Source organism: Halichoerus grypus, chromosome 3, assembly GCF_964656455.1.
Source record: "Halichoerus grypus chromosome 3, mHalGry1.hap1.1, whole genome shotgun sequence".
NCBI classification, from domain to species: domain Eukaryota; kingdom Metazoa; phylum Chordata; class Mammalia; order Carnivora; family Phocidae; genus Halichoerus; species Halichoerus grypus.
Window position 1 is genome coordinate 2,344,716 of NC_135714.1, and position 22,697 is coordinate 2,367,412.

At 56.3% G+C, this 22,697-nt stretch overlaps 1 protein-coding gene across 4 annotated transcripts in view; it reads left to right on the forward strand.

The window, feature by feature from the left end:
- The window catches only part of RGS12 (regulator of G protein signaling 12), a 109,610-nt gene that overhangs the window by 41,870 nt on the left and 45,043 nt on the right, over window positions 1–22,697 (forward strand). For 2 of the 4 annotated variants that reach the window (XM_036085693.2, XM_036085695.2), the window contains exon 4: window positions 19,225–19,246. In XM_036085693.2, coding sequence (XP_035941586.1) covers window positions 19,225–19,246 — 22 coding nt within the window. Of the gene's footprint in view, window positions 1–7,199; window positions 7,552–12,789; window positions 12,928–19,224; window positions 19,247–22,697 lie in introns of those variants that run through there. The other 2 variants (XM_036085697.2, XM_036085696.2) reach the window with 2 other exon arrangements.

Below are 22,697 nucleotides of genomic sequence, written 5' to 3' on the forward strand. Positions count from 1 at the left end.
CTCAACAGAAGCAGGAAAAACATTTGGGAAAAGCCAGTATCCATTCATGGTAAAAACAAAACAAAGCAAAACAAAGCAAAATGGAAATTAAAGGGAACTTCCTTAATCTGACAAGGATATAAAAACCCCGAGAGCACGCAGCATCCTTAAGCTTTCCCTGTGAGGTCAGGAGCAAGAGGAAAGATGTACACTGTTACCGTGTTGTTCAAGTGTTTATCGCCAGTCTCAGCATACTAAGAAAGTAAAAACAACAGAAATTTTAAAACCGCAAAAAAAAGATGAAAGTGTTCTTATTCTTATATGATGTGATTAGGACGTCAAAAATCTAAAAGAATTTATAGAGTCATTATTAAAATTAATGAATGCTTGGCAAGGTTGTTGGATAATATACACCATTCAGCTGTGGGTACAGTTAGAAAATACCATATAGATTCAATGCAATTTTAATCAAAATCCCAACAGGTGTTTTGTTGAACTTAAGATGATTCTAAAGTTGGCATAGAAATGCAAAGGGTAGCCAGGATATTCTTATTTATTTATTTATTTATTTATTATGTTATGTTAATCACCATACATTACATCATTAGTTTTTGATGTAGTGTTCCATGATTCATTGTTTGTGCATAACACCCAGTGCTCCATGCAGAACGTGCCCTCCTCAATACCCATCACCAGGCTAACCCATCCTCCCACCCCCCCCAGAACCCTCAGTTTGTTTTTCAGAGTCCATAGTCTCTCATGGTTCGTCTCCCCCTCCGATTTCCCCCCCTTCATTCTTCCCCTCCTGCTATCTTCTTCTTCTTCTTTTTTTTTTTAAACATAAAATGCATTATTTGTTTCAGAGGTACAGATCTGTGATTCAACAGTCTTACACAATTCACAGCACTCACCAGAGCACATACCCTCCCCAGTGTCTATCACCCAGCCACCCCATCCCTCCCACCCCACCCCCCACTCCAGCAACCCTCAGTTTGTTTCCTGAGATTAAGAATTCCTCATATCAGTGAGATCATATGATACATGTCTTTCTCTGATTGACTTATTGTGCTCAGCATAACACCCTCCAGTTCCATCCACGTCGTTGCAAATGGCAAGATCTCATTCCTTTTGATGGCTGCATAATATTCCATTGTGTATATAGACCACATCTTCTTTATCCATTCATCTGTCGATGGACATCTTGGCTCTTTCCATAGTTTTAGCCAGGATATTCTTGAAGAAGAATAGGTAGGAGGACTTCTGCTATTCGCTACCAAAACTTATGACAGAGTAGGAGTAAATCAAGACTCTGTAAGTGTACACGGATGGACAGACAGACAGTGGACTAGAAGAGCATGCGCAGAACTAGACCCAGTGCCTGCATATGTGGGCTGTGTGCAGAGCAGGGCTGAGTGTGATCTTTTCAGTGGTGCTGGAATAGGAGACATCCACGTGGGAAAAAGAAAGTCAGTCAGTCCTCCCCACGCCGTACAAACACGGCTAAATCCAGCTGCGCTGCAGATCGGACGTGCAGAGAGCACAGGAGCGTCACCAGAGGGCCACGCAGCCACACAGCCTTGGGTGTGGGGGCGGAGAAGACTTTAAACCCCACACAAAGAGCATGAACCATAAAGGCAGAGGCTGATGCCCCGACTTGGTGAACGTCAGGACCCTTCATTCATGCAAACGCACGTGCTAGAACACGGGGGTGTGGGGGGGGGTGGCCCCCAAGGCCCATCCATCCAAGGACGCCGGCCAGAGAAGAGTGGCCAAGAGACTCAGGTGGGCATTTTATGGAAGATGATGCCCCGAGGGCTCATCCAGCCATGCTGGTCGTCAGGGACGTGCCGTGACTGCTGTGGTGAGGTCGGCAAGCCGGGCGGCTGGAGTGAGGACCGCGGTGTCGCGTGTCGGTGTGGCTGGGTGTGTGGGGGCACACGCACCCTGCCATCTGGAGCTCCGCTCCATCCGAAGTAGACGTCACGTGTGCGGAGGGACATGCGCGAGGGTCCGACAGCACCGGTGCCGGGGGGGGGGGGGAGGCCGCCTGCCTGTCCGCCCGCCCTGGGAAGGACAGGTAAGCTGTGATTTCTTCATGCAGCGGGACGCTCCATGGCCGCCTCGGGAGCGCAGGTCAACGTCCCAGAAAGAAGGCAGACACCAAAGACTCCATTTCCGTACGTCAGAAAATAGGCCACACTGAGCCATGGCGTGTGGTTGCACGTTCAGCGTAGAACCGTGGAGAGAGGCTGGAACGTGGCTTTTCGTTATGGCCTGGGAGGAGCTACATGGGCTGCACTTCGTGATGAATCTCTGAACCGCACATTCCCACTATGTGCTCCTTTCCGAATTTGTGTTCCAGCTTCCAGAAAACATGCTCAGCCTGAGCCTCGCAGCCCTGCTGACCGCTGGGGTGGGCAGTAGTCACCGGCTGGGGTCTTGCAGGTGAGCCCGAGAGAGGAGGAAGATGGGACAGAGGAGCCGGGGCCTGCCCTCAGCAGATGAGCTGCTGACAGATGGCGGGAACAGGGAAGGGCCTTGTGGGGTGGGGTCAGAGAATGAGACAGTTGCTAGAGAAATGTCAGAAGTGAGTTCTTGTGTGTTTTATTTATTTATTTTTTAAGATTTTATTTATTTGACAGAGAGAGCACAAGCAGAGGGAGAGGGAGAAGCAGGCCTCCCGCCGAGCAGGGAACCCGATGTGGGACTCGATCCCAGGACCCTGGGATCATGACCTGAGCCGAAGGCAGACACTTAACTGAGCCACCCAGGCGTCCCTCTTGTGTGTTTTAATAAAGGTGCCCATTTTGGTCATGACCATGGCAGACGGTCACCCAGGAGGCAGTGACCTGAGAGGCCGGTCGGGAAGAACATGGCCCGCCCTGTAGGCCTAGCGTGGACTGCGGGGCGTCTCTGCCCCCTAGGTGTTTAGTCAGGCACAGATCGGGGCATGAACTGACGGTCTTGATGTTTGTGAGAGGCTGCCAAGGTGCAGAGGGCCCAGGAGAGGGGCCCCGGGGGCAGGGGCGCTGAGCTGAACGTGCACAGCCTTAAAAGGGAGCCATGTCCCCGAGACCAGCACGGGAGGCCCGAGTCTCTAGAGGTCCTCTGTCGAGTGTTGCCGTCGTGGGCTGTTGGCCACGGAGTCGGAAGCGTGTGCTGTTTGTGCATGCAGCTGGCCTGATCTCGGGGTCCCACCACAGAGCGCAGAACGGGTGCAGCGGGGAGCGGCGAGTGCAGGTCGGTGGGGGCTTCTCTCCTTAGCTGTTTGGACCAGCGCGCCGCGCGCCAGGAAGTCCTCCGTGGTGCAGAATGTGAGAGGCTGCTTGGGTGACAGGCGTGAGTGTGTGGGGTCAGCAGACAGTGTTGGGAAGGTGCTTGCGCAGCCCAGCAGGGACGGCTGTCACAGGTGGGGGTTGGAAATGGCCCGTGAGCCCCCAGGGCACAGGGGAAGGGAGAAGGGTGCCCTGGGACCTTCCGTGCCTCTGATTTGGTGAAGGCGTGGCAGGAAGGCCCTTGGATTGAGCTGAGGGGTGCCTGGCGCTTGGCCAGGGCCCAGGGAGGGCGTCGAGGGTCACTAGGGTGAAGAAAGGCCCCTGGACCTGGGGACACCAGTGGGAGGCCTCTGGTACTGGGGACATCCTGGAAGGAGGCATGGCACATTTGTGGCAGGGGGATGGCAGGGGGGACCGGAATAGGTTTGTGACCAGAGATGGGCCCCCCTGAGGAGGGAGTGTTCACGTTGAGCCATCGATGCGAGGGGCCAGCACGTGAAGGTCTCGGGAACAGAAGGCAGGGAGGGCCAGGCTGAGACCTGGGGTCTTACTCTAAGTGTAAGGGAGGCTTTGGGGAAACTCACAACAGGGAGCTGAGGGAGAGAGTGACGCTTCTGTGTTGAATGTGGAGAACTCGGTGTGTTCATCGCCCGGGTCAGTGGGCTGTGTGTGGAAGGGTCTCTGGCAGACGCAGGGGCAGAGCAGGAGGTCCTCCCTGTGTGTGGAGGTCTAGAGGTCTAGAGCACCGTGCTGGGAGGAAGTCGGCTGGGGAGACGGCCCAGGTGTGGTTAGCAAGGACTGGCAGTTCGGGGCCTGGACAGCAGAGGGCGCCGAGGTCATACATTTCCTTCCAACCTGCCCGGACTGGGGCGGGGGGAGCCTGCACGTGAGGTTGGGCTGCTCCCCGTGTTCATCTCCCTCTGCCATGCTGGAGCCTTTAGTAGAGTGTGTGTGTTCCAGAAGACCTGGGAAGTCCTGATGGGTCCAGGGCATTAAGGGGAAGGTGCTCCTCCCCCTCCCAAGACTGGCGTGGGGCTGGGGGCAAGAACCCATGAGAGGCGCCTGGGGAGGTGGGAGGCTGCCGCCAGGAGGGCTCCTGCCAGAATACAGGAGGGGCTCTCAGCAGGATTTTCTAGGTGGCCACAGAGGGTTCTCTCCCTTCCTGGCTTGCCTGTGTTCCCGCTGGAGTGTCCTCTGCTGCCCTTCCCAAGTGCTTACACTGGATTCCCAGCTCAGATCAGACCCCTGGGCAGGTGCGGGGCAGAGGGAACAAGGGGCCCCTGGGGTCTCCCCAGCCTGGCGATGCACCAGTGGGTGCTTGGGACCTACTTCCTGTTGTCCGGGGTCCTGGGCCAGAGCTCCCCATCGAAGGCCCCGGCTCTTCTGCTAGGCGGCTCACGTGGTCAGGCAGGCCTGGGGTTGGGGGCCGAGGACCCCCCACCCCCCCGCTGAGCTGGCACTCTCCCTGCTGCCCCTCTGCGCAGCTCACTGCCACCCTGCACCACCACCCCCACCAGACTTTTCTTGTACCCAAACCTGCACCTGGTTTTATTAGGGGCTCATCTTTGTGGGCCCAGGTCTGAACTCAGTCTCCAACCGGCCCTGAGCCAACATACCCATCAGAATAGGGAGGATGCGATGGTGAGTGTGTCTGGTGTCCTGGACACTTGCCTCAGCAGCTGCTGGGACTCTGGGACACTTGGACAGCCTGGGAATCTCTCCTTCCCCTGCAGGTGAGCCGGGCTCTGGGGGCCAAGGTGCCATCCAGCAAAGGGGGTCTGTCGCCAGATTCTTGCCCCCGTCCCTTCCCTTTCCTCGCCCTGCAGACAGCAGAGAAGGGCAGGCGGACAGCCAGAGGGGAGACACAGAAAGCCCGCAAGGGACACAAGGACGCAGAGAGACCGTGGCGCGTGGAGCCGGGTAGGGGCAGGCCACTGTTCAGGCCACACGTGACGGACCACACAGACAAGATGAAATTGCGCTTCCTCTGCTGGGATGTGGGCATTTCTGTCTGAAGTGATTAAAAGAAAAAGAAGCTTGGCCCCTGGGTGGTGGTGTGGACGGCTCAGTGCCCAGGTGCTGGGTTTTCTTGAGGTCCTGGCCAGAGGTCCCACGGGGCGCCCTGTGGGCATGGCCTTCCTATTCTGTAGTCTGGTTCCATTCTTGGTCCCTGGTGGTCCTCCGGGGTCTGGCAGGCCTTCGGGACTAGGGCCAAACCTACAAATTAGTACAGGCCCCTTGGAAATCGGTAGGGCAAATAACCAGGGTCACAGAGTCACGGGCTCGACTGACCACCCACGAAAACCTGCCAGAGTGTGTCCTCAGAAGGTGCGTGTGTGTGCGTGCATGGGTGTGTGCCTGTTGGAGGGTGAAGTTGGGCGGGAGGGGTGGTGGTGAGTGGGTTGGGGAAGGAGGGTGGCGTGTGTCCTGTCTGTTTGCCCGCTGGGCCTGGCCAGAGCCTGTCTCAGCCTTGCCAGTCTGCGGTTGATACCACACAGCGCCTGCCCGCCGCTTCCCTCTCTTTCGGCCGCCGGGGGAAGGAGGTGGGCTTGTGGGCTTTGTCTGCCAGACTTGATTTATTCCCAGAAGAGGTGACGTGTTGGTGTGCCCGGGGGATCTATTTGTTAGTGGTGGCCCCCACTTCCTTCATACTGCCGACTGTCCTGTTTGGGAAAGACGATCCTGGAGAGCAGGCGGAGTGGGTGGGCCATGGAACTTAAAGATGAGGCCCCAGCGAGGGCAGGGGCTCTAGGCCCCTCCAGGCCTGGCGGGTCAACCACGGGAGCCCTGGACGCCCAGGAGGGTTGGAAGGAGCTCTCTGGGCTGAGGCTTGTTACATCACCCCCACTAGGCGCAGGGTGCAGGGGCCAGGGGGAGAGGTGGGGCTGCCTGGCGCATCCCTGCCCACCTCCTGGGGGCCCATGCTGTAGGCTGCTGCTCCCATCCCCGCCTCTCTCACTGGGTCCTAGCCTTCCGTGCAGCCTTCCCTGCGTCCCCCAGCCCGTCCCCCAGCCCTGGACTGTGCTCTCCCCCTCCCAGGCCTCCCCCCCCCCTCAGGCCACGCGCTTCCTGTGCTCAGTGGTGGCGGTGTGGATGGTCATGGTGGCTTCTGCCCCTTCCTCGCTCTTGCCTTGACGTCAGTTCATACTTCCGTTGTGTGTGGATCTTTTGAGAAAAGCGGTCTGAGGCAGCTTGAGCTGATGCCCATGGTTCGTCTGTAAGATTTTCACCTTTCAGGCAGGCACCGTACGTTTCTGCATTAAACACCATCCTGTGCTCGGTGTCCCAGACTTCCTTCACTGAATGCTCACGTTGGGAATACTCATGTTTCTCCCACGGAAAAGCAAAAGTCAGGACAGGCTCAGCATGGTCAGTGCGGTCAGCTGAGGGCCCGACCCCAAACCTGAGGGCCATCCTCCCAGCCTCTTGACCCTGTTGGCATTGAGTTTGCAGCCCTGGATAGGATGCTTCCCAAGGTCTGTGGCTGCCTAACCCTCCATGGGGGGGTGGGCGTGCTGAGCCCTGGAGCCCGTGCAGAGGGGACCCAGACATGCATAACGTGGTGCAAAGAAGTCCTTTGGGGTGAGCGGTTTGCCCTTGGGTCTCCAGAAAGTCAACAGGTCCGTTTGCAGTGATACCTAAGTTCTAGACTCAGTTTCCTGTTTCTTCTTCCTCTGTCCAGCAGGATCTGCTGTGGTTCCCTCCCTCTCAGCCTGTGTCAGGCGTCAGAAGGCAGATGAGGCGGATCATGGGACAGAGATAGATGTGTGAGACGGGTTTTAGGAATACGGCCGAATCCACAGGTTGGCATCACATAAACTCGTGCATATGGAGGCTTATAATAGAATCGTCAGCAACTGTAATTAAGGCTGTGAACTGCGCCACGCTGCTAAAAAAACAAATTCTCTGCAGCTGTTGTACTGACTGAGAATTACCCCTATCAGCTGAAGTTTTATTCTTCTGATTTGGTAGAGGAAATACTTGAAAAATGATCTCACAGCGTGACTTATGTAAACGGCTTTTTTTTTTTTTTTCCACACGAGACAATTGAGATAGAGTCTGAATCCCTGGCAAACCACAGCTTCCTGCAGTGTCCTGTTGCCATGGGTTACGGAGGCAGCAGAATGGAACTTCATCTGAAATGTCTTTAAACTTCCCTGACATGCACGGGCATGCTGCTGCGTCGAATGGTATAGTGTAGATCCGCACGCCTGGTGTGGGTCGGAAGTGTTCTTGCCCTAAGATGAATTTGGGAAAAGGGCTGTCAAAGGAAACGCACGTGTTAAATGATCAGCAGGTAAGTTATTCTAGCTGTTTCTTGTCATTTAACAGATCTTCTGTAAGACAACTTGGCATCTCCGTGACTGTTTTGTTTTTAAACTGTTCAGTGAATGGTAGATTTTAGGTGTGAACTTTGAAAACAGTGCTTGTCTGCATCACGGAGCTCAAGCACACGCCCGGGGCTCTGGGACCCCAGGCCCCCGGAGCGAGGCTGGGCCGGGCCGGTCGGCTGCAGCGAGGCCAGCCCAGCCTCCCCGGCTCCCAGCTGCTTGCCCTGAAGTCGGCCCTACAGAGAGCATCTGTGCTTTTCTCGTCCTTACTGGAGGAATGAGATTTTAAGCAGATTTTAAGACAAGGGAGCTCATTGTGTTGAAGTGTTAAATTTCAGCTGGATTATTGAAATCTATCATAGTCTTTAAATCACCATTTTGTATCTAATATCGTAAAACGTGGTGAGGTGATTCTGCCTCATACAGGTACACAGGGAACTCCTGGCATAGGAATTATTGTCTGAGCTTTTATATATAAAGTTGAACTTACTATGAAACTTTAAAAAAAAAAGGTTTGAGATTTAGAAAAGAATGTTTCTTTTCCTCTTGTGGCTGTGCTGTGTTGACATAAAGGTAAAAAGGAATTACTTACACAAGATTGTCACTAATTACGGGGTACTGATTTTAAATTCATTCTTTTCTGAGAGTTGTTTCATCCTGATATTTCCCAAATGCCCAGGGACCCCTGGGGAGCTGCAGGGGAGTCAGTTAGAAGTGACGGGTTTGGATGTGAGGTGACGGGGAAGGAGCTGTCTCCTTCCCTTTACGTGGGAAATAGGAATAGGTCGGAGAGGTCACGGATTATCCTGATGCAGTGAGTGCCGATTTTAATGTATTTTAAAAATACTCGGGATGTAGTCTGCAAAGCCCAGGGACTACTGACGCTCACTCGAGAGGGTGGAGAGGCGCCTTGGATGTTTACGGGCGTGCCCGCCGCAGGGCCGCCTCTGGCCGCCTCGTGTTCCCATAGACCCCCCTCCTCGTCCTGGATGGAAAAGTGAATTTTGAATATATTGTGTCCTTTATGGGCCTATTAGCCAGTTAGTTATTTGTACATATGCGTAGGCTGCATTTTTCAGTTCAATGGTATATAAAGGCAAGTTTTAGAAAATGTTGGTTTTTATTCTGAGTAAAAAAAAAAAGGTCACTAAAAATCTGCTTTGTGCTTGCCTGTATAAATGATTTGGATCCCTTCCAAACTTTTTGCAAATGCTCAAACTGGCAAGTAAGTTGCTGGCACGGGTGTGTGCAGAGCGGGTGGTAGGGTTGTGTAAAGCAGCGTACACGAGCGGCCCCCTCCCCCCTGGGGTCGAGGCGGGGCCGGAAGGTCGTGGGATGAGTGGTAGGTGCTGCGTGCAGCTCCGCCGGGCTCCGGGGGGGCCCGTGGGAAAGCGGGCGGAAGGCGGGTCCGTGTGGGGGGCTAACCCCGCAGGCCCATGGGCAAGGGGAGTGAGATTGGGGGGCCCGTGTGGGAAGGCTGGCTCCGCGCCTCTCCGGCTCTGCTTCTCCCTCGGAGCCTCCGCTTGCTGGTGCGGAAGTGGGGGTGCCCCGGGGGGCCAGGCCGCCATCCGCAGTGTGTGTGCGCGCTCAGTGGACGCCGTGCGGCGGGAGAGGCTGTGTTTCTTGCAGCCGGAGAGCCCTTCCGCCTCCGTGGGAGCGCTTTCCCACACTCGTTTGAGGAGCACAAAGGAGAGCCGGTGGTTGCCGACCCAGGAAAAGCGAGAGGCTCTCGGCCAAATGAACAGATCGCAGTTTGTCCATCTTGTAAGGAGTGAAGTTGAGCGGAAGTAGACTTGGAACGTGCACATGTGCCCCTTTGTCCGAGCAAAGCCATCCGTCGTCCTCCAAGCACGTCAGGACGGGTGTCAGCCGCAGAGGCTGCCGAGGCTGCGTGGGGGACACAAACCCCACAGCCTGAAAGGAATAGGAGCGTCACAAGAAGAAAGCTGCGGCAGGCGTCCCGTGTGGACCCCTCGCCCCGCTGCCCCTGCGGCACTTGGGGGGCTGGGCCTCCCGTCCGGGGCTGCGGCCCCCACCCCGCCTCCCGCCGGCAGGGCTGCCCACGGAGCTTAGTCACTCCTGGGCTCTGTCCCTCCTTCCTGGTCCTAAACTACAGACCCCACTGGGCCGCACGCTTGGCAGAGGTTTGCCAGGCAGGGGCTTGGGAGCACATCTCATGTCACCGATGCCTTTTGAGGTCTGTCTGCCCCGGCGGCTGCCTTGGGGCTGCTAGTGTGTGAGGGAAAGAACTTCCCAGAGACCAAGGGGCTTTCGCCTCTTCGTGCACTGGGGCCCTGGGTAGCATTTTGAAAATAAGGGCTGCACTAGAAGGACACAGTGGAGTGTTCTGGGTGCTGCGGGATGAGCGGTGGAGGTGGCCGTGCTCGGGGCGCCACATCGGGGCGTGCAGAGGGCGAGCGGGTCCCGCAGAGAGCCCCGCAGAGAGCCCCGCAGAGGCTGGAGGAGGACAGGGAGGTGGCGGGGAGGAGGGCCGGCTGGGCTTGCACCTGGGGAGGCCCGGGCTCGGTGGGGAAGAAGGCAGGGCTGGCCATGCGAGCAGGGCCCGCTGTGGCACCGCGGATGGGCTGGGCCGGCTCCGGTCACAGGCCCACGGGGGTCGGGGCGGGTGGCGGGGGGGAGAGCTGAGAGCGGGCTTAGGTCCCCAGGGGAGGCCGTGTGGGCTGCCCAGCTACCAGGCTGGCCGTGGGGTGGGAGCGAGCGTGGCAGGCCGCCCTTCTGTGGGCTGCCTCCCGCCCGGCTGGCTCCAAACCTCTGGGATGAGCGGGGTGGGCTGCACAGAATTCTTTTGCATTTGGCTGAGTTTCTCTTTTTTTAACTCAGATGAACGGACTTCTCTTCACTGCCCATCTCTCCTATCGGCCTGTCCCACTCACGGGGCTCCCACGGTGCCGAGCAGAGCTGGGGTGGAGGGCCGCGGGCCTGTGTCCAGTGGGCTGGCCCTGCGTGACTGGCGGTCAGTCAGTCGGTGCGTACTTTGCCCCAGATCGCTTTCGACCCTAAAACCCTTGGGGGAGGGGCCTTGGGTCTGTGATCCGTGTTCATCCCACTTAATGCACTGGTTGCACACATTCTTCTCTCGCTGTTTGAGGCTCTGCTCCTGGCTGTCTGTATAAGAAGACCCCCCAGTCTGTTTGCGGTGGACTCCAGTTTCTGTCTGCACGTCCTCCCCTTTCCTTCAGTAAGAGGTGGGCCGCCTTGCAGCAGCAGCTCTCCTCCCTGGTATTTGCTGAAGACGGTCCTGTCTTCTGCAGCCCCAGTCGTGGGGTGCGGCCGGCATGCAGGCTTCTTTCTCCCTGATCCCGCGAGGGGTGTCCAGCGCACTGCCCCTTCTCACCATCCGTCCCTGAACGACTTGTCTGTCGGTGCTTGTCATCCTCCCACGAAAGAAAGGCCAGATTTCCTAAAACAGCAGGATGTCTGGGTGTCCCAGCATTTGACCAGCTTTCCTGGGGGCCCCATTCCCTCAGGATCCCTCCTGGCTTCTCTCCTCCAGGTGTCTCCAAGCTATCACTTAGAGGCTGCCCTCTCCAGCCTGCCTCTGCAGCGGGGACCCCACGCTCCAGACCCAGCAGTGGGTCCATGTCCGCTCCCAGCTCCCTCTGGACGTGCAGGAGGCGGGTGGGGAACAGTGGCCAAGTCGGACTTGGGCTTCTCCCTCAGTCTCCCCTGCCCCTCACTCAGGCCATCCCTCGAGCCCTCCGTGTCGGCAGGCCCTGGGACTCAGCCCTCCAAATCTGTCCTTGCATTCTTCCTTCCTCGCCCCCACCTTGCTCTCTTGCCTGCACCCTGGGTGCTGCTCACTGCCCTGCATCAGCCTTTCTCCAGCGACACCCCGCGGGGACACCTTTGTGTGCCCTTCTCTGTGCCATGCTCTCCCGTGGCACCTGACTTGCCCAGGCAGCAGGGAGCTGACATTTTTGGATTCATCTTCAGCGCCCAGCAGAAGCACCTGGGGGCAGGGCTGCCCGGTCTGGTGTGTGGCTTTGTTGCATGCATCCCTCGCGCCTGCAGGGGCGTTGATGAGTGGAAGCAATCTCAGCTGGAACTCCCCCGGCCCTGCCTGACCCACAGGGCAACTGCTGGAGCCCAGGGGCTGCTGGGAGCTGATGGAGCCAGCCTGGGGAGGACGGGGGGCTCCAGCTTGAGGCTCAACTCTGCTGGGTGGAGGTTTTAAAACCACCGACACATCTCAGCCTTTATGAGAAAGCGAGTCCCTGGGGTTGGGCTTCAACTTCACAGGAGAGTGGGGCTTGGATTCCGGCCTCCTGCGTGTCCCTGCATGTCCCATTCCTGCAGGAGCTCCTCCGTGACAGTGTCTGAGAGCTGGACTTGGAGCTGCCTCCTGCACAGAGCATCCCAGGAAGGCCGTGCTTACCTTCACTTCACTGGCGGTCCCTGCTGTCTTGGGGTGCGAGGTCGTGGGCATCATCCCAGACCTTCGGCCGCTTCCCACCCTGTGTCTTTCTTGAATTGGGCCAGCTGGTGAAGAAATGGGGTTTGCAGTCTTTATGTCAAGGTCAGAGGATTTCTGGGTGAGGTCAGATGCTCACACCGAGCACCCAGTGTTAGTGTGGGGCCTGTGTGCCCCTCATTGGGGTGTTTGCAAAATGCATCATCTCAGGCTTCACTGAGGGTGTGACACGAACATTCAGTCTTAAATTTTTGGGGAAATGCTGTCATTGTGGGTTTGGCCTGCTTGGCTCTCTTCTGGTTTTACTGAAGAATGAAGAGGTCTCTGGGAAGCAGGTGCACACACGCACACGCACTTTAGAGAGCGAAGCCCAGGTTCCATTCTGAGCTCTGGGGCTCTGCCCACATCTGACGCTCGGTTGCTCCGTCCCCTCCCCCCTGCAAACACTGTGATGGGTCCACCCTCGCCCACGTCGTGTGGCACTGAAAATGCCCAGAGAGCCCTCACCCCATGCCATTCACCCCATGTCATCCCTATCTCCCGGATCACAGAGATTCTTTATTGTGAACATCACAGTTTGAACCTCGCATGAACCTGCGTCATGGGAGCCCTGTGTCCAGGTGTCTCTGGTTGGAGCTGCTGGAAAGCAGTAGTGTGGGGGGTGCGTGTGCTCGTGACTCATATGCGTGAACATGGAGAGAGCGGGGCTGGGAGAGAACATTGTGGCATCCCAGCGTGGGGACGGCCGAACACAGCCCTCTCGCCGGGCCTCTGGGAGGTCGCTCCTGTGCCCCGCCACCAAGGGACCTGGGAGCTGACCGGCAAGGGCAGACATCAAGGCTGTGGTGGGCCTGCCTCGGGCCTGGCAAGGAAGGCTTCCCTGAGAAGGCGTAGCTGGGGCCATAGCCAGGTAGGTGGGCTGCCGGTGAGGCCGCAGGTGGGAGCGGGGCGGGGGGGTGAGGGGTGTGAGAAGGGGCGCACTGAGGGTCCAGGAGGGGCTGGGTCCTTCCCGCAGCAGCTCTCAGAGTCCTGGGACTACACTCCGCAGGGGGAGATGCGGGTCACGTCAGGACCTCGCGCACGTGATGCATGTGCTCACGTGCACACACATGAGTGACTGAAGCTGGGCCTGAGCACAGCATGGATCCCGGGAAGTACTTGGTATTTTCCTTTCACATTTTTCTATCCATCTTACTTGGTGGCTGACAAATGCGGCTCATGGCCCCTGAATTGATTTGACAGCTCCTTAGGGGATTGTGGTTGGGTGTGAAGAGCCCTGGGCCCACGGAGCCCAAGTCAGGGCACAGCCCCCCCGACAGGCCCCACATGGGCCTGCTCGCTTCCACACTCGGTCCAGCGAGGAGTCACTTAAAACTTAAATGATCAAGTTTTCATTATTTAAAAAATTTTTTTTAAGATTTTATTTATTCATTTGAGAGAGAGCGTGCACGGCGTGCACGAGCAGGAGAAGGGGTGGAGGGAGAAGGAGAAGCAGGCTCTCCACTGAGCACTGAGCACCGATCCCAGGACCCTGGGATCATGACCTGAGTGAAAGGCAGACGCTTAACCGACTGAGCCACCCAGGGGCCCCAATGATGAAGTTTTTAAAAAGTCAAATAAGTGTATATTAGATACAAATAGGAAGTGTTAAATTCTTAAGGTTTTTCATCATTTGGGTTATTTATATTCTCTTTGTATTCAAAACATTTGATGCATTTGGGCAACTTATAGCCTTTGGTCTCTTATTTAGGACTCAGATAGGACTGATTAATACTTTTTACGTCTAAGGTAGGAAATTTTGTCAGTGATTCAAAACTGAAAATTGATATTATTATATATTACTATATATCAAAGTAATTTGGTGACGATATAGTTTAATACTTGCTCTTGTCTAATGTTACAGACAGGATCAGCCTTGATAAAGGCTAGATTCGTCATGTACTTCCCTTCATATTAATGATCTGAAACTTTAACACCATTGATTTAAAACTTTTTTTTTTAAAGATTTTATTCATTTATTTGACAGAGAGAGACACAGCGAGAGAGGGAACACAAGCAGGGGGAGTGGGAGCGGGAGAAGCAGGCTTCCCGCCGAGCAGGGAGCCTGATGTGGGGCTCGATCCCAGGACCCTGGGATCATGACCTGAGCCGAAGGCAGACGCTTAACGACTGAGCCACCCAGGCACCCCAACACCATTGATTTAAAATAAAATATCCATGGAACCTGTGTTGTCCAAATTTCCTGCTGGGAATCAGTCCGATTTCCACTGAACTATCAGGTTTAAGAGGCTGACCCGAGGAATGGAGATGGTTTGAACTTAAATTGCGTATCTCAATACTTTGTAAGTTTCTTTCAAACAAATACATTATGTCAGTGTAAATTCCAGTCCTGTAGGCATATGTTCTAGAACACTCTCGAGCTGTTTCGTTACGATGAGCACAGACGGATGCTCACTTACTGGGATCTTTGTCACTGGCAGCTTGTTTTTACAGTTCTGCTGCTTTTGTAGGTGTAACACGTAGATATGGGAATGCAGGAAGAGCCCACGAGTACAGACTAATGACAACGAGTTATTGATCCGGATTATACTGGATATCAGAATAAACGTTAGGGGTGTTAAGCTGTAATTCATAAAAGCGTTTGAGTGGTCCAGTGGTCTCAGTGTGCTGAGACCTTGGGAATGCCTGACTTTAAGTCATCCCCCCCGCTGTGGGGGATGCTCCATGGGAAGTATCTTGGGGGGTTTCTGAAGCTTTGCCATTTTGGACTGCTTCCCCCTGTCAGCCGGGCTCTGCTAAGAAAAATTGCAAACCAGGATTTAAAAGGGTAACTTGGGTCAGCACAGACATGTTGTTGATCCTGAGGCAAATAGGAGTGATTTGGGGGTTCCCTGTCTTTTCCAGCTCCCCGTTGTTGGCAGGTTGTCTGCCTGTGTCTCCTCACCCCGCTCGCCGAGCACCGAGCACGGCCACCAGTAAAGCACGCCGGGCCCGAGCTCCCCGCAGGGCGCCTCCCGGCTCCTCCCTGCCACCACCTGTGGCCGTGGGAGACCGCTTCACCTCCTTAGGCCTTACCTCCTCTTGGAGCGAAGGCCCCTGATCCATGCTCCTCAGCCTGCTCCCATGTCCATCTCAGGGGCCAAGGAGCTGGGGTGCTGAGCAGGGATCGGCTGATGTCACGGCCCGGCTCTGCCACTGCGTGCTTGTAAAGTAGGATAAATATTGGACAGTAAACAGGAGAATCAGGTTAATGGTAATTATACACTATTTATTTGCAAATTAAATAATCTAGTCAGGAAAAGTCATCACTTATTTCTCCAAAAATATGTGAACTTGGAGAGTAGTTTTATGTCTGGATAATATATTTTTTTAAAGATTTCATTTATTTATTTGAGAGTGGGGAGGGGCAGCGGCAGAGGGAGAAGCAGGCTCCCTGCTGAGCGGGGAGCCCGACGTGGGGCTCGATCCCAGAACCCTGAGATCACACCGGAGCCGAAGGCAGACGCTTAACCGACTGAGCCACCCAGGCGCCCTGTGTCCGGATACTATTGAAGCCTGTCTCCGTAGAGCTCTGCCAGGGGTAGGAGCGTCACCAGGGCAACATGTCCAGAGCAGAGGGTGGAGGCCGTGAGTGAGGCTGCGGAGCTGGCCTCCCTGTGACCCTGCCTCACACTGCGGTGGGCGAGGAGCAATCCCAGCGTGAGCTTGAGAAGATGTGGGGTGGTCGGGGGACATCTGTGACCTCTGCGCCCTTACTGGCCCCTCCAGGATGAGCCCACTAGCCCACAGCTTTCCAGATGCCTAGAACTTTCCTTAGCATTTTATTTATTTTTTATTTATTTTTTTAAGATTTTATTTATTTATTTGACAGAGAGAGACACAGCAAGAGAGGGAAACACAAGCAGGGGGGAGTGGGAGAGGAAGAAACAGGCTTCTCGCCAAGCAGGGAGCCCGATGTGGGGCTCGATCCCAGGACCCTGGGACCATGACCTGAGCCCAAGGCAAACGCTTAATGACTGAGCCACCCAGGCGCCCTTTCCTTAACATTTTAAAGATTGATTGATTGATTGATTTTGGGGGGGCGGGGCAGAGGCAGAGGGTGAGAGAGGATCTCAAGCAGACTCCCTGCTGAGCGCAGAGCCCAATGCAGAGCTCGATCTCACGACCCTGAGATCACGACCTGAGCCTAAACCAAGAGTCGGACATTTAACTGAGTTCACCACCCAGGTGCCCTGAACTTCCCTTAGCATTTTAAGCTTGGGAGGTGCTCTTTGGACACAGCTTCCCAAACTGGGGAAAGGGAAGGAAATGCACATTTGAGGCTGTGGCTCAGAGCTTTTGAGTGCCTCCTGGAACATGGTGAACAACCGAGGCACCCAGAATGCTGGGGCGCCTCTCCCGGAGGATGTGCGTGAGGGGTCCCGGGGGTGGCCTGTGGGCGGTGAGCTCTGGCACCAGCAGGAGAGCTGTCCTCTCTGAGAGTTCGCTGGCCCGCGTCCAGGCCTCCTGCCTCTCCTTCCCCCGCTCGCTCCCGGCCCTCTGGTCTCCCGAGTGGCCGCAAGGGTGACCGTTTTCAGGGCTGTCTTCCAGTTCCCAGACTCTCTCTTCAGCAGCCTCCCCTCTGCTCACCTCTCTCCCTGGTGTCTAATCTCAGCATCGTGCACGGCCAGACGCCTCGTGGAGGGTTCTGTTTCACGGAGGCCCCCTCACCTCCTCTTGTCTGTGTTACGGCTTCTACTGACGATTTCAGAGCTCTGGGGCATTCTGTATCTGAACTTTCCAGTGCCCGTGCGTCTCTTGTCGTTTCTCCTGGTGGGCTTTTCCCTCGAGTTTGGGGGGATTTTTGAATTGTGAGCTCTAATTTGGGTGGGCTCACTTTTTGGAACTCCTGCGGGCCTCAATCAGACTGCTTTCCTCCTGGAAGGATTAGGGAGCTGGGCATCTTGGCCCAGGAGTCCCGGGGTGTGTGGGCTCTGCCCTGTGCCCGGCGCCCAGCCCAGCCCCTGGGTCCCGCCTAGTGGCTCCTTTGCTGGGTTTGGAGCAGCAATATATTAAAAGCATGTTTGTTTCTGTACTGTCTTCACAATTTTTCTATAAATCTAAAACTTTTCTAAAAAATAAAGGATACTTTTTTAAAAAGCCTGTTTGTTGCGCTTCACCTGGATCCGTTTGCACTGCACTGAAGGCCCCACGGGCTGGAGTCTGGCAGCGCCCTGCCCGCCTCGTCCACGCGGCTCCCCCCGCTGCCACTCCACGGCACCCCACTCTCACCCCGCCTGCTTCCATCTCTTTTGGCTTCAGGGACACGCCTCTGTCCTGGGTCGTGGGTTTTGGTTCATTTTGGGGGTGGGCGTAGAGAGTTTTAGTGCCTTTTTCCATCTGCTGAAGTCTGCGAATGTGGTTTCCACCGTGATCGTAACATGAAGTTGACTGTGGCCTTCCTATTTATAGAAGTTTGCATTTTATGATTAATTTCACAGACGTGATTATTGACAGTATTTCTGATTTTGTGTGTGGTCTTGCGGATTTTCTTCTCATAATCTCCAGGGAATAACGTGCCTTCATACTACTGAACTTATAACAGGATGTAGGTGATTTACTGTGAGGACGGGAAGGACCGCTTTGCACACTGCCCGTGTCAGCCTGGGAGGGAGCCTGCCCCCACTGCTGCAGTAAAGACCACTAGGGGTCTGGTGGCGGAGGGCTGATGGCCCAGCGCTGGCTTGCCGCGGCCCATACTCGCCTGCCCATCTGGCCCGATGGTAGTGTAAAAACCGGACATGCCACCAGTGTGTGTGTTTACTGTTGGGAACGTCTTGATAAGGTGCCAGGGTACAGTTTTAGAGTATTTCTGGCCCCAGCACTCAGGATGGTTGGAAACCATGAGCAGCCCCGTTTCCAAAACCGTCAGGAGGTGGCTTCCCCGGGCTGTCGGAGGACAGGCCCTCTTTCTGGGCCAGAAGGTCCTCCCTTAGCTGGTCCTCTAGCCTTGCGGGTCTAAGTTCCACGAGGTGAGGGGCTCTGAATGGGAGAGGGTCCCCCATCTTCCATGCAGCCTGGGAGGTGAGGTTGGGGGGGCCTGGTGCCAGGAATGGGCTGTCAACTGGGCCTTTGGGAAGACCCTCCTCATGCTGTGCACTGTGCTCTCACCTGCCTCTGCAGAGAGGACACGGGGTCTTTCTCCATGCCAGGGCGCCAGGGAGGGATTCTGTAGCCAGGCCTGAGCCCCGGGGGCTTTGGTCACCACCGAGAACACGTAGCTGCGAGGATTGATCCTGCGCACGGTGACAGCCGGGGGGTGGCCGGGGGAGGGCCCAGGGCCAGTGTCTCAGCACCCTTGGGGCCTGGCCCACACGCCGTCCTGGGGAGCCGCGGCCTCTGCTGGGGCCAGGACGTCCAGCGGGATTGCAGGGTGTCCCCCGCAGGCTCTCGAGTCCTTTCCTCGTTGGCTCCTTCCGGCTTCCCGTGTCTGTGCACCCAGATGCTCTCCTTCCTCAGCCGCTCCTCCCCTTTCCCCACTTCCCTACGGGCCTCGGCCTGTGCAGCGTCTTCCAGTCGTCCTCCTCAGACGGGCCTTTTGTCATTCCGACCGTCCGTCCTGCCAGGCCCTCCCTCACGGCCTCCTGCTGCCTGCTGGCCTGTTTTCCTCTTGCACAACGTGTTCCTTCTTGCCCTGGTGCCTCTGAGCCAACCGCCCTCCTCTGCTCCAGGCTCCCTCCTGGCGGGCGGGCTGTGGGCTGACCCCTGCGGGGCTGTCCCCGGCACCTGTCCCCAGCACCCCGCGGATGGGCCTGGGTCCCCGCGCAGGCGGAGGTGATCGAGCAGCCTGGTGTGTGGTGGCCCCGGGTGCGGTGTGTAGGGGGCCTGCCTCCCCAGTGCCCCCTGCGCCCCACACGCTGCCCGCACTGATGTGGGCTCCTGAGCCAGCTTTCTCCGAGGTGTTCCTAATGGTGTCGAACGTGCCGGGATCTGTTCTCTTCCCATGAAAGTGGTGATGACTTGCGCAGAGCCCTGTGTCCCTGGCCCGCCCGGCTTGGGCGGGGTTCACTCAGGAAGTGGGAGCGCGGCGCTCGGCTCACTGGGGTGCCCGCGTGTCCTGGGTCGCCCGCGCCCGGAGCCGGGAGCCCCGCGCTCACACGACGGACCTGCTGCTTCCCGACTTGTCATGAGGCTTCATTAACTCATGTCTCTCTCTCTTTTCTTTCAGTCTGCAACTGTATCTGATGGGGGTAAGTCACAATTTCTGATGTCTATTTTTATTATTTTTAATGAAGTGTTCAAATTGTGAAAGTGTATTTGCCATTGATTCACCCAGAAGAGATGTTTGCCTTGCCTCTCCCTGGCCCCTGGGGGAGGGTTTGAGTCAGGGCTGAGGTGGGGGAGCTTGCCATGGCTCCCAGGTGGCCGGGACGCGAGTTCTGGAAGCCGTTCATTGCAGAGACATGTGACGAGCCTGGCCCTGAGCTGGTGGCGCCCTACCACACCTGTGCTGACGAGTCCAAGCACGCCGGCTTGCTAACCAGCAAGCCAAGATTTCAGAGCTCTGGCCGAATTTGAGCAATTCTGGAAATTCGGGTGAGACTCAGGTGCTCTGTGTCCCTTTCCTAGGAAGAGCCCAGTGGGAGAGTTGAGGCCCCGGGGTGGAGAGGAAGCCTTCTTCCTGCCTCTAAATAGTATCGTACGTGGGGACTCCTTTCCTGGGAGTGATCCAACACGGGGAGGCCACAGATGTCCTCTTTGACTGGATGGAACCAGCTCTGATGGAACCTCGTTCTTTTAGCTCAGTGCTGGTTCCAAAGTTCCTGCGATACTCATGAAGGTCCTTATGCTCGCAAGTTCCCTTTTGTTTTCCACATGTTTTAATTAATCTATTCTTCCGTTTTTTGAGAGTTGAATTTTCTAGTGTATTTAAAGGTAGGAGCCCCGTGTTCTCATGGTCTGCTGGGTGTGGGTCGGAGGGCAGGCGGTGGTGGCCGCAGCGGGACAGGTGTGGGGTTCGAGGGTGCCCAGGGACTGCAAGGGAAAGAGAAACTCAGCGTAGGTTTCTCGACGCTTTCTGTTGTCTCACAACGGCTGGCTTTGGTGGAGGGCCCTGGACGGGGAGGCTGGCACGGTGGGTGGCTGGGCCCCAAGCCTGCGGCCCTGCTCCCCGCCGCTCGTGGAGTACCTGCCGAGCACCTCTTGAATTACAGACGTGCTGATCCCTGAGGCTGGGGCCACAGATCCTGAAGGTTGTTTGGGGATTTACTTATTTTAATAAAAGGAATTACATTCCCTGTTTTACGTATAGTGATAATCATGCCATTTAATTGGTCTTCACCTTAAAAAAAAAAGAAATAGGCCCGGTAACCAAATCCAGGACAAAAGTGAGTGGTTTCTATAACATTCTGTTCATGCTTACCCTTTCTTTCCTGGTAGAAGATATTCCTTTCTGTAGGAGATTTATAAATGTGAAAAGTTCAGTTTCATCATAAATATTAAGCCTAATCGTCGTGACAGTTTTGTTCTGTCAGCAGCGGGTGCGGGAGCCCCGGAGGTTGGGAATCTCGTCCACTTAGAATGTGTACAGAGCCAAGCCCCCCAAGCGTGGGGAGTCCCCAACTCAAGGTCCTGTGTGTCCTTCCTGAGGAAGTGGTGCCCTGCTAGTGGCAGGCAGGGCCCTTCCCCTGCAGGGTCTTCCACCCCTGCGGACCTGGGTGCCTCCGGGCACCTTCCAGGCCCTTCTCCGTCTTGGGGCCTCCGTGCCATAGGCTGGAAGGGAGGGGCTCACTATTTCGTGAGCACGCCCTGGATCTCAGGAACTGCTCCAGACAGCATATATGTGTTTTATTTTGTTTTTTAAATGATTTTATTATTTTCCCACCTTCGATTTCTCTTCTGATTTGTAAGAAGAAAAACTTCCTCATTGAATTTGTATGCTAGTTCTAGGAGGTATACGTTAGATTCTGCCATCTTTGCCGATGAGCATGCTGAGCCAGAAAGAGGCTGCACTGATCAGAGTCACACACCAAGTTAGTGGCTGGGATTCAGGGATTCAGACCCTGAGGTTGGCCCGAGCACAGAGCCTGCGGAGGGAACCCGGCTGCTGAGGCTCGTGGCTCCCCTCTTCCCACCCCAGGTCCAGCCCCGGCCCCCCCTCCCTGATCCCGCTTCCCAGGGACACCTCCCCAGCGGCGGACAGGAGCCTGTTGAGTGGACCCAGGTGGAGGCTCGGGGTGGGTTTCCACACGGGGATGTGTGAGATGCCGTGCCGGCCGGAGAGTCGGGCTCCCCGAGGGGCCTGGGGGCTCGAGCAGCACACCTGCTCTGGGAGGAGGGCAGGGCCCAGGGAGCCGATTCACAGGTTGGGGTGGTCTCCACGTGGACGTCCGCGTGGCTTTGGTGAGGAGTCGTCACCCACTCAGAAACACCGTCAGTAACTGTCGTCTTCCGTTTCACATAGTGTCCCTTTATCTCGAAGCCTCTCACCATCTAGTTGTGTGGCTTCGTTTTAAGGAAGTGGACAATGCTGTTTTTGTGATCCTTGTCAACTTGAAGAGATTTTCCACTTTCTCACAAGGAGAGGGGCTCATCGACTGCTCCCCGTAGCCAGAGACCCCCTGTGCAGGCAGGGTTAGAGGTCGGCCTCTATGGAGGGCAAGCCAGGACCCGGGGGGGTGAAGTCCAGGGGCAGATTCTGCCTCCAGGAAAGGAAGGACATTCTAGCATTACAGAGAGGCTTAGAAATGGAGCCGTCGCCCTATGGGAAGTTATTCAAAACTTGCTCACAGAGGATGCCCACAGCCGAAAACCAGAAGTGCAGAGGTGGGGTTGCAGGCCTCCGGCGTGGCCGCAAGAGGGGCCAGCCAGCTCTCTCAGTCTGGGCTCCGGAACAGTGCGGCTTCCTTGTAATAAACGCTTATTCTTGTATTTTATTTCTCTCCTTTTTTTCACCCCATACCGAGCAGCTTTGCCAGGATTCCCCTCCCACCCAACTCCTACGTCCCCAAAAGGTTAGGCTGGTTTCTGCCATTCCTAGATGTGCCTTTTGAAGCTGAGAAGTGAGGAGTGAGGGGGAGCGTTCGCGTAAGCATCCCCACCCCAGGCACGCGCGGGCATGGCCACGGGCACAGTCCCCGCAGGGGCCACGCGACACCTCCGCCCCAGCTGCTTCGTGAACGTCACCTCACCCGTCCAGCTCTCGGCTCTCCCCGCGCTGCTCCCAGAGCCTCTCTGTCCCCTTGGGGGCCTGTCCACGCCAGGACGCCTCCCCTCGCTCCCTTTCCCGAAATTGCTGGCCCTCTGCGGCTTGCTCCCCCGCTAACACCCAGCTGGGCCTGCTGCTTGCCTGCCCCGAGCCGCCGGGGCCGGAGGTGGCGCTTTCCCTCACCTCGCCGGGCACCGTCCCCCTGCCCTGGTCTCGCATGCTGCTCAGGCCACGTCCCCGTCCGGCGGCAGCTTCTCAGAGGGGCCTGTGCCCGCCGCCAGCCTTACTCTGAGTCCCAGCCCGGCTTCGTTTCTGCCCAGCACGGCCGACGAGGGCCGCCGTCCTAATTATTCATCCGTGTGGCTGTGTTGTCTGCCCATCCACCACTAGCAGGTGGCCTCCCTGCGGCGGCTTCGGCACCCCGCGCGGCGGGCAGTACACAGGGTGTCTGCTGGACGGATGACTGAATTAAGGCGTTCACAGGATGCACAGGT